A 12,193-nucleotide genomic window follows, 5' to 3' on the forward strand; every position below is an offset into this window, starting at 1 on the left:
TCAGTTAAGATTCTGTTAACTTTTTTTTACAAACCCTTATTTTAAGGGGTTCATAACTCAATGATACACATTCACTACATCGCATACTGCACAAGGGCTCAGATGGGTGGATTTTTTAAATGTAGGATATTTTTAAGGTGAATAGATAGAAGAGAATTTTTTATAAATTTCAATGCTTTTAGTGCGCTAATAAATAAAAAACGTGTAATTAAAATATGCTGGTATTTTCAGTCCAAATAGTTTAAATGGTTTCATTGCTTTTTAGTCATTTGTGGAGGAAATAATTTGATACAGTTGCTGCAATACTTGAGAATAACCTCAAATAGATTTTCTATACTTACTGTGCATTCACAAGACAGCACATAGGCCAAGACAGATCATATATTTAACCCTTATTGATCACGAGTTCTGAAGAAGACTGTGCAGTCCTCATTGTTCATAAGTATTATAATGATTAGCGTATGTAAAAATCACCCATGGTTCTGAGAAATTCTTACTGTGCTCAATTGGCAATGAGCAGCATAGGCTAAAGTTTAAATTTTAAACAAAATTCAAATTTTACTGGCTTTTGTTTCTGCAAGTCTAATCTTATATGTTATTTGAACAGAACTGTTTGAGTGGGAATGATTAAATGCAATCTGAAAAATTGCTACGGTGATACCACATCTGCTCTAGCCAAAGACTCAGATGCTGAACTGCATTCAAGCTACACTTGGTGCAGTTCAGGAGGTGAGTATAATAGTGGCTTTAGGTACCTTTAGGTATTCGTGTCCCCCCCCCACCCCCGGTCTAACTCTGAGACTAGCTGGAGACTGGAGCAGTAGTGTAAGTTAGACAGCCTTGATGCTGCCCTAACTTGTGTCTAGCTGCCAATAGCCCTTAGTTCCATTTTGGCAGCAAGAGATGACAGGATACCTCAACCACTTCCCTCTTGTACAAACCGTGCTCTTTGCGGCAAGGGGATAGTATAGGAATTGCTATTGTGCCTTTAAGTCACCTGAAAATTCATCATATATGGGGAATGTTTAGGGGACCAGATCTGCTGACACAAGGGCCAGGGTCATATCCCAATATTCATCAATAGACCCAATTAAAGATTCTTTTCTGAAATTGACAGGTAAAGGCGGGAACCTTCTATTAAAGCTCAAAATGTAGATTAAAGCCAGTGATCCAATTATGGATCATATACAGAATTACACTATATGTATTGTAAGTTAATGTTTAGTAAAGGATCACTGAAGGACATCTGAAAGTATTTTCCCATACTCAAATAATAATTTTGTATGAATGCTAAAACTACAAATGGGCAAACTCATGGGCTAAATAGGAACTGTTCTGAATGTTCTCCGTACCTCCTGTATTAAAATAGGAGTCTCTTCCAAGATTGGGAAATACTGGGTTAGGCAGACCCATCCCCAGTACCATCCCATAACTCCTACCATTGGCCATCTCCATCTCTGTATTTAAATAGAGACTTGATGTGTTTCTCTATCTCTGACTATTAGCCCCTGGCATCTGCTGTTTATTACACAGGGTTCCCTGCCACCAAGAATCTTCCTTCTGGTACTGAACTCCCTGCGATGATCATTCTTAGTGGGTTGGCATGGGGTGGTTATAAAACCTGGCAATCTCTTTCCAGTGGGAGGAGGACCACTAATGTTGCCTCTGAAGACATCCCACTTGTGCGGTGGGGAAGGATCACTGAACCTCCCCGTTAAAAGCCCAACTACAGGTAGGAAGGCCGCAGTTTTAGGGAGGGAGTTTCTCTAGATTTGAATAAGCATCTGAGCTTATCTGAACCAAATCTTTTGAGATTCACCCATCACTAGCTAAAACATGGTAATGCTTCAGATTTCAAGTAATGAAACTCTTATTTCATTCCTCTCCTTTACTTTACTATGATGATGCTTATTCACCTCTACCCCAAGGGCAGGAAAGCATTCTCCAGGATTTTGCTGATTTAAATTTTTAAAAGCTTTAAAAGAAAAAAAATACACTGACTATGGAGGCACATGAAGCATTTTAATTAGTTTCCTTCCACAGCTAGTATTATCCTTTAGCAGTAGAAACCAGGAAAGCTAATGCTTTTTATATGTCTGAACATTTGCATTTTAACCTCTCCTCACTATACAGTACTGTATATCCAAGTCTGGACTACAAAATACATTTCTGTACTTTCAATGGACCCTGACATAAATATGGCCAAATTTTCTGTCCACACAAGGGCATTTTGTCAGCAAAAATCCACAGTGTGTGCACAAAACAGGTAATTGCCCACATGCATGTGCATTGGCTCACTTTGTATGTAGGTAGATTAAGGCAGGATCTTGCACTACCACATTTGGAATCCAAGTCTGAATTTAGGAACACTGGGCTACAAGGATCTACAAGGGCTATCACAATCATCATGATAGCTGGAGCACACGCTATCTACAGGAAGTATGTTCAGACTAGTTTGCACTTGGGTAGAGCCATTCTCTAATTTCCCAAGACTCCCAACAACTTCACCGTCAAATGTGGTCATCTGGGATGAAAGAGTCAAGGGACAGCAGCAATGAAGAGTTTACGGGGGCCTAAACTGTGGGCCCCATTTAATTTGAATGTATCCCACATGCAAATACCTCTCATAATGCAGGGGCCAGATTATCCCACCAGTTGTGGACACAACTCCCATTGACTTTGCTGAGAGTTGAGTGCAACTGATGAGGTAATTGGGTCCTGGGTTCTTCTCGGGGGATTTGACAAGCACTCTTTTTATGGATACAGCAACAGATCTCTTCTGTACTTCCTCAGTGGACCTGTAACAAGCACCCACTGATTTTCAAGGGGGTCAGCCTAATCCAGGTACTGTATGTAATCCCTCTATCCATCCATCATGCAACTATTTGCTTCACCCTGTCTGTTCTATCATCCATTTGCATCTATGGCACACATTAAATGGATTTAAAACTGGTTGATAGGTCTCAAAATGTAATTGTAAATGGGGAAACATCATTGTTGTGGCTCTTGTAGGGTCCTGGGGGGATTGATTTTTGGCTTTGTGTTATTTAACACTTTTATCAATGACATGAAACGTAACATAAAATCATCACTGATAAAGTTTGCAGATGACAAAAAAATTGGGGGAATGTTAAATAAAGAAGAGGACAGGTCACAAATACAGAGCAATTTTGGATTGCTTGCTTAACTAGGTGCAAGGAAACAATACGAGTTTCAGTATGACTAAATGTAAAGTCATAAATTTAGGAAGAAAGCAGGTTATACTTTGATGATGGGAGGCTCAATCTTGAGAAGCAGACTCTGAAAGAGATTTTGGAGTTGTGGTGAAAGATCGGCTGACTATGAGCTCCCAGTATGATGCTAAAAGGGCTAACAAGATACTTGGATGCATAAACAAGGGAATATCAAGTAGGAGTATAGCGATTATGTTACTTCTGGTGTTGGTATTGTTACAACTACTATCAGAATACTGTGCCCTGTTCTGGTGTCTGACATTTAAAAACTGGAGAGGGTTCAGAGAAGAATGCTTAAAGGACTGGAAAACATGCTTTATAGTTAAAGTCTCAAGGAAATTATCAAAGAGAAGATTAAGGGGTGATTTGATCACTCCTATATTTACACGGGGAATAGAAATTAGATAATAGAGGGTTCTTCAATCTAGAAAAATCCAATGGCTGGAAGCTGAAGCTTGACAAACTAGACTAGAAATAAGAGACAACATTTTAGCAGTCAGGATAAATAACCATTGGAACAATTTACCAAGGGGCATGACGAATTCTGCACTGGAAATTTTAAAATCAAGATTAGATGTTTTTCTACAAGATATACTCTAGTTCAAACAAGAATTAATTTTGGAAACTGCTCTGGCCTCTGCTATACAGGAGATCAGACTAGATGATCACACTGGTCTCTTCTGGCCTTATAATTTTTGCCTGTATGGATCTAGGTGCCTCAGACTGTAATTAATCCAAAAGAAAGCTTACGGCCATTTGCTTTTTAGATCTGTGACGGACACAGACTGCCTTATGCCATCTCTGAATGCTCTGGTCTAACTCTCACTGTGGGAGAAGCAAACACTCAGACAAAATGTAGGAAGAAGCAGCAGACAACAGTTGATCTGGAAAGACTAGGTAAGCCTTTTCCTTGCTTTCATACAAATACAAGGCTCATGGAAATACATTTGGAAACCAAGATAAAAATAATAGGTCTAAGAGGGTCATTTCTGCAGGTGGCAGAGAAGGAATTTATTTATTCATATATACATTTTGATTGAACACAGTGCTTACAAAAAGTGACAGAATGACATCTCTGTAGAGTAAGGTACTCATTTAGTCCCATAAACTACCCCCAGCCATTACCTAGAGATACCATGTCTAGAAGTGAGAAAGTAATTTAGTTTCCATGACATTCAGTCGTTGGCTTCTGAGACTACCAAAGATAAGCCAATAGTTGTGGTGGTTTTTGTGATGCTGGCAAATGTTCACCCACTTGGAAATTAATTAAGAACGTGAAGGAATTGCCATAGTGGATTAGACTATTAGATTTACTGCCATATTTTGTCTACAACAGCAGCCAATACCACCTTTAAAGGAAAGTGCATCAACCTTGTAGTGAGCAATGGCGCAAACTACTCAGAGGGGAAGTTCTTTCTTAACCCCATTAATTAGTGGTTGGCTTCAGCCCTGAAGCATGAAGGTTTATAACCCCTATAATTTTTTTAATCCTATGTAGATCCTATCCTAGACTGTGCATATTCTCACTACACATATAAATGTCTAGACATTTAATATATGGCAATGACTTTCAGCCACTATCAATCTAGTCTTGGATTGCCCCCTCCCACATAAAGGTGACCACTGGTTTCACTAGAGTAGAAAAGCTCCATGAGAATCCACTCCATAATAAGCTCCTCCATCAATCCATTGAAGGTACAGGGTTTGTCTTTGTGGAATGAGCAGCAGGAGGCACCCACAAACACCATATTTTTCCAGAGATCTGTAAGAATCTTGGGAAGAATGGAATTGAAGGTTGTGAATCAGCAGAAGTCCAAGGCACTGAAGGAAAATAAAGATAGTGGGCTGCAAAACAGGCAACAAGAATACAGACATCAGTGACAAATGATTTTAGATACTTACTTAAAAAGTTCATTCCTCATTATAGCTCGGTTTGTTTGAGGGTCAATTGCATAGACCATTAAGTCAGATTTGGAGTAATCCTCTTCTGAAAAGCCATCTCCAAATCTGCGGGCTCCAATGGATTCTACCACAACCGTTGCACCAGGAATCTGATCTTGAACATAGCGTTCCAAAATCCTGAAAATGAAATAGAGTCAGAAAGTTACGGTGATTTATTCATTCTAACAAAGACTAACAAAAACCTGAACTGTAATCTAATAGACCAAAACATTGGCTTTGTAGGCTGATAACCCTATGAGTCCCATTCATAAAATCCCCATTCCAACATAACCTCTTAAATACTCACCCCTTAGGAAAAACTTAGCAATGTTAGGGGAGGCCATTGCACACAGTTTCCTTAAGTCTAACTCTTTGTATTTATGATATAGTTTGAGTTTTAAATGCCTCATGGGAAATTGCAACTGTATTTTACAAATAAAACTGTCAAGCTTTTGTGGAATTATATGGTTTCAGAACTCTTTAGTTCTACCTTTACACTTGAGGGTAGTAAATTCTCTCACACACAAAAATAATATCCTCAACCATTTTCAGTGGAGTATATCATCTGGACATACAGTATGACATAACATATCAGGTACGAGTATACCTGCAACTCCTAAAGGTGTAAATAAGCTTTACAATCATGGGAGAGGTTGGAGTATTGGTCTGATAATTTTTATTTTCCGGAAGTAAACCTATCTGTAAACAAATTGCAAAAGTTATACAGAAAGTGACAAAGGATGACAGATAGCTGTCTCTAAATCACTTAACCTAAGTCCAAGATCTCAGTGGCATAACAACAATAAACTACAGCAGATCTACTTTATTTTACTTCCAGAAAAGAAGCAATCAATGCAAACTGCTGTATATAGTATATGGTAATACACTCAATGAAATATCAGCTTGAATACCAATGTGTCAATAGGCAAGAAAAATAAGATTAATAAGAAACATACTAGACTACAGAAGATAACATTTACTGACCATTTTACTGATTCTTGATGGTGACCTTTTCACTAATTTTAATATTTAATACATTTCCTTTTTCTGTGTGTTATTGAATGTAGGTCTTGCTAAGTTGCAAATCAATGTTTGCAGAAGTTCTCACACAGAATAATACTTACTTATGCAAGAAGTCCCATTGGCAGTATTAATAACTGACTTCAGTGGGACTACTTGAATCAGTAAGGATTACTGGATGTGAGCAAGGGTTTTAGAATCATGTACTGAGAAAACAAAACTTTATTTTGTCATATTTTTCTGAAGTTTTCTACATAAAATTATCTATTTATGGAAAAGGCCTGAAATATTTGTTATTACTCCTAAATACTCATGAAAAACATATTTATGAAGGTTTGTAGAGTTTCCCCTGAAACAAGAAAGAAGCAGAGCTCATACCTACCCTGAGCAGAAATACCTAAGGCACTGCTGTAGGACACAGTAAAAGGAGGAGGAAAAGAATAACCTCTCCAAGAAATTAAAATAAAATGAATGTAAAAATAGCAAATACACATGATGTTGACATAATGAGTATCATGTTATAGGAATTCATATGGATTTAGCCTATCCCTACAAGAAGCATAGAACAAGCTTTAGAAAGGATGAGATCAGTATAGAAGTGAAAGTATTGTGCTTCAACTTAGCCAATATATGGTATGTACCTTTCCTGCTGCCCATTAAAGTTGCTGACTTGTTAGAGGAATTGACAAGCAAAAAATATTAATTTTTCATATCAGTTTAGCTAGTCAGAACTGCATCTCTCCAGGTGTGTGTTGTATCTGATAAAATAGGTATTTAGAGCAGTTACAGCAAATAATGTATATGTAGTGAACAGATATTCTGGTCAGAAATCCAGGTAGAGTACTAAACATTATGGCAAGTTATAAGAATTCTTCTTCGATTCATAGTGTTGGTAAGGGAAGAATGAAAATGTCCACAAATTCCAGGAACAGGAACAACCCTCTTGATCTTATTTGAATAAGTGATAGAATAGTATTATTCTATTTGATCATGTAACTCAAGTCTATAATGCAATTACAGTCTTAACTTTGCATTCCCTTATGTTTATATGCTTAGCTGCATAACCAAGATATCTGCATTAACACTGACTTTTGAATGGAAATACTACATATAAAAATGTTAATTCCATGTAGCTAGTGCATTATACTATATTTAAAGAATCATTTTAATGGGAATGAAGTATAATGAAGCAATATATGGGCTTGTAAAATTGCCTAATTGAGCAACGCTGAGGCATAGCTACAAAAGCCAATTCTTCAAAGGAGTGCAAGAGTGAACCATAATTATAGAATATCAGGGTTGGAAGGGACCTCAGGAGGTCATCTAGTCCAACCCCCTGCTCAAAGCAGGACCAATCCCCAGGCAGATTTTTGCCCCAGATCCCTAAATGGCCCCCTTAAGGATTGAGTTTACAACCCTGGGTTTAGCAGGCCAATGCTCAAACCACTGAACTATCCCTCCCCACATAATGTGTACATGCAGTCAGATTGAAGGGTCTTCATGTGAGGGTTAGGGAATGATGTTTATATTCCCATGTGAACAATACAAATCTTAATATATGCATTAAGAAAAAATATTGTTTTCTTCTTTTGTACAGTCTGCATGTGGTGTCCTGGCTCTCTTTAAGCCTTCCTGGTGATACCACATGGGAAGCGTTCTCCAGATGAATTTTGGAGCAGGTCTACAAAGTGAACAGGCCCCAACAACTTTAAGGGATTCATATACATTGATGAGAGAAAAATAAAAATTTGGACTATGAGTGACTGAAATCCTTCACTTTAAAAACACATTCAGGAAAATATGTGGTGTTGTGCAATAGATGGCCTGGAAATACAAAAATGGAAGAGGTTTGCCGAACAAAATTGCTAATATAGTACTAGAACTTGTGTAGGGCATTTAGGACTGATCAAACCTGTGTCAAGATAGACACTTTCATTGGGTCAAATAACTGGAAACCTTCTGCTCCTGTTTTTCCCTGATAAATCATTACCACATGTATTCAGCAGAGAAAAGTAACGCTGAAAGAGCAATACTGCTAAATCACAATTTTAAAAGATTATTGACTTCCGTTAATTTCTAAGACTCCTCTTCCCTTCTCTTTGTGAAAATGCCAAAATACCCCTGGAGTTATAGTGTTGTTGTAAGTTTCTGAAAAGCAAAACCCTGCAAGATATAGTTTCTAATCTAGCAGCATGTGTATACTTTGAGCTGCCAAATGTGGCCAGACACAATGCAGAGTCAAAAATCAACCAAAAAATAGCAGGTATGGATTGGAAGCTCCTTCCTGTTAAGTACACTGGCAACTGATTGGCTTCAAATAAACAAGCACTCATTGACTACTGTGAGTATTAAATCTGCTTTGTTCCTACCTATGACACACTACTTGGCAGCTGGAGCTGCAACCCTGCCACACATTCCTAATTAATGCTCCTTTAGGTCAATTTTGGTCTGGTAAAGATTGTGACAGTGTAAGACTAAAACCCACAGGTAACTATAAAAACATCCAAAATATTACATGACTACAAGTGACTAAAAGAAACCCCAATTTTCTTTAAAACATTGCCCAAAGGTTTTCTTTCTTGCATGGACCAGTCATTGTACCCAGCTCAAAAAGATCTAGAAATGTTCATACACATTTTCATTATGGATCTCATGAATCCTGATCTCATCAGTGCTAAAATCAAACCAGTTCCTCATAGGCAGTTACATTTACCAGCACTTAGTTTTATTCAATCCTCTGTCTTCCTACTGATTATGTTTTTGACATCCCTGTTAAGGTTGCAATGGTTAGTATTACCAGAACTTGATAATACTATGCATTATTCTCAAGAACTCATGGCAGCTGTTCAAATTTACCCAGATTCTCAATCCCATTACAGAGTAGCTGTTTAAAACATTATTGGAATCGAAGAATAAACAACATAATAGTGTTTGACTATGACAAATACTTACACTACAGACAACTGACTTTGATTGATGTTGCAAGAAACACAGTACATGTGAATTACAATAATAATTATACTTTTAGGATAAAGGCAATTTATTATATATATAAAATGGAACATTATGATGATTCAATGAAAAACAAAAAAGCATACATTAAAGATTGCAAAGTAGCATTTAAAGAAAATACTATTGAAAGGTGTGCAAATCTCTGGAGCGTAACTTAAAAAGTAATTCAAGTTTACATTTGATACTAAAACACTGCAGTAAGCTACCACTTGGCAGTTTATTTTCAGCACAAAGGACTCTCTTCTTTCACAATATTTTAGAAACAAACATGAAAAGGCACATTTAGCAAACAATTAAAAAGTTTATAATTAGAGGTAATTTATTAGTCAAAATTAATTTAAAGTGAAGTTCTAATTTGATAATTGACTATGCAGCATTAGCACCTTCTTCTCAACAGATCTGCCCCCTGCATGTGTTTAGATTCATATCTGCTGATTAAGTGAAAAAAATAGTTTTTACTACCTTAACTCTTACAGCTCTGCACAGTCAACAAAGAACAGTGAGCTAGATTCTCTTCCTTCTTGTGCATCTTCATCAGAATTGTTTACCAAATTCCAATCAATTATACTTGTGCAAATGAAATGAAGACCAGAGATTTGTACCTGTGCCATTGAGGGCATAATTTGGCCTGAAAAAATTTATTATAGGTATGCAGAAAGGGAAGATACCTCCTTGAATCTCACATACCAGAATAAGTTTTCAGGGCTGACAATTAGGGGGGGAAACCATTTTGACTCAGACACTGAGCATATTTGACATAAGAATAACGGACACACAATGAATAATAGAACTCTGTGATGCCATTCTTACACTGTTACTTATCAGAGAATTACTGTACTTTAAAGGGATACTGTCAACTTGAAAACTTGCCAATTTAAAAAGAAAAAAATAAATGAATTAAAATTAACATCAGATAGTACAAATATCATGGAGTCTTCTTGCCAATGTTGTGGTTTAACAATCACAATCTCTTATTTTCTAAAATGTATTTCTTTTCTCTGTTGTTGTGTAAAAGACCTGTACAAACAATAGGTGATACTGACAAGAAAAAAATGTAAACATAGTTCAACCTAGTGAACATTCTGGTTTTGACCAGTACCTATACCTAAACACTTTAAAACTTTCAAAATGAAAAAGTCCTAAGGGAAAAGGGTTTTTTCCCCCCTTTCTCCAATATTTTTATAGCTTACTATGTGGAATCACTGGAGCACACAGAAAGTGATTTATGAAATGCCATCTATTTCACAGCACTCTGAAATAACTACATTACTATATAATGTGAGCTGCAGGTGCTGAATACCTCTGAAAACCAGGGCATTTATGTAGATGCATAACTTTAAGGTGCCCAATTTTGAAAATGTTGACTCTTGATTTTAAAAAATTGTGGATGAATTTAGTGATTATTCAAATTAGCAAACAGCAGTAATGACATTTCCAAACATCATATAAGATTTCCCAAGCAGCTCTGTGAATGTATCTCAATACTGATTTTAAAGTTCCCTGCTTTTCCAATCAATCATTCCTGAGTATACCTTGCCAACTGTGGTTAAGCAGGCAAACTCTGGCTGTTTTGTGATGTTGCTAAATGTCCACTAATCCAGGAGACAGATCCCCAGCTGTGCCAGCAAAGATGGCTGTACATTCTGATTCTAGGCCGAGAGTAGCCTCAGAGCTGTTCTAAAATGGTTTCACTAGCTACAGCCCTGACGTGTAGTTATACCAGCTGTTTCTGCACTCTGACCACACTACTCCCACACCATGACCCTTATAACAGGATCAGGGTGCATGAGTGGCACAGAGTTGGTTATGTTGGTTCTATGCCACCTGGAGATTTTCCAAAACGGCACAGATCTGTTTTTGTTGGTCCTACAATGCCAGGGAAATCCTTCACCAGCCAGTGAAGTCAGCTTTCTGCCTGCTTTGGCCAGCCTACACATAGCAAAGAAGGCAGACTTGGGGCTAGGTTCTATTCTTAGGATATAACGCACATTTTTTATAATCTGATTTTGCAGGGAAGCTGTCTGATAAAGGAAAGTAGGACAGTATAAACTGGCTAAATTAATTACTTATATTAAATGTCAATAATGTATGATCTTGCTTTGCTTATCCAAGGGAGGTATTCCCCCTCTCAAAATAATTGTTCTGTACAAAAGATTATTGTTATATCACATACAATAATGTATCTATGCAAAAAAGTTGCACTGAATCAATTTACTACGCATATTTATAAATATTTTATAGAGATTTTGTTAAAGACCAACTGGTAGAATATAATACTTTATATAGGGGAACGCCAATCATTTGGAAACAGTTTATATAAAATTAGGTAAATTAGCTTTCCTCGTATCTGATTGAAGTTTCTTTTCTTCTCTTTGTGCTCCTGCTTTGTAGGAGGCCCACTATCATGCTGTCTTTGCTACTTTTCTTATTGTAATACGTTATTTCTGACGCCAAGGAAGAAGCATTATGTTGCATTCACCCAAAGAGCAATACACATACATCTCTACTTCAGCCAAAGAGGCCTATCCAAGATCTCAGCAGGAAAGTCTTCTTTTACTGCTGTTGTAAGCAGTTTAAAAATGTAGCTCAAGCAGTTTATAGCTCTATCTGAAAAGGCACAACAGGACTGCATTGTATAATGCTATTTTTTTCCAAAGGAACTGAGGGGAAATCACATTCACATAATGACTCCCTCTATTATTTTTAGATCTAGGAGCCACTAGTGGAGGACAAAACGTAGGTAGACCATTACTATCCAGGTAGGAGTTGCTTATGAAAGCTAGGAAAGAAAAAGGCAGCCTGGAAAGTAGGATGTAAGGACAACATAAAGTACTGCTCAAAACTGATAGAAAGAAGGAATAAGAGTACAGCAAATGAAGAAGATTCTCTTTTTCCTTTCTCTTCATAAGACTGCTGAGGTTGTGCAGAGATTAAAGGAATATGGTAATTAGTGGGCTCAGCTGATAGATAGTTTATTTAACTATAGA

The 12,193-nt window shown here is 37.1% G+C and overlaps 1 protein-coding gene across 2 annotated transcripts in view; it reads right to left on the bottom strand.

Moving 5' to 3' along the window:
• PCDH15 (protocadherin related 15) overlaps positions 1-12,193 on the bottom strand; it is a 751,423-nt gene that overhangs the window by 38,354 nt on the left and 700,876 nt on the right. For both annotated transcript variants that reach the window (XM_065407245.1, XM_065407244.1), the window contains exon 28: positions 5,136-5,312. In XM_065407245.1, coding sequence (XP_065263317.1) covers positions 5,136-5,312 — 177 coding nt within the window. The remainder of the gene's footprint in view (positions 1-5,135; positions 5,313-12,193) is intronic.

Source organism: Emys orbicularis, chromosome 7, assembly GCF_028017835.1.
Source record: "Emys orbicularis isolate rEmyOrb1 chromosome 7, rEmyOrb1.hap1, whole genome shotgun sequence".
Taxonomy (NCBI): Eukaryota; Metazoa; Chordata; order Testudines; family Emydidae; genus Emys; species Emys orbicularis.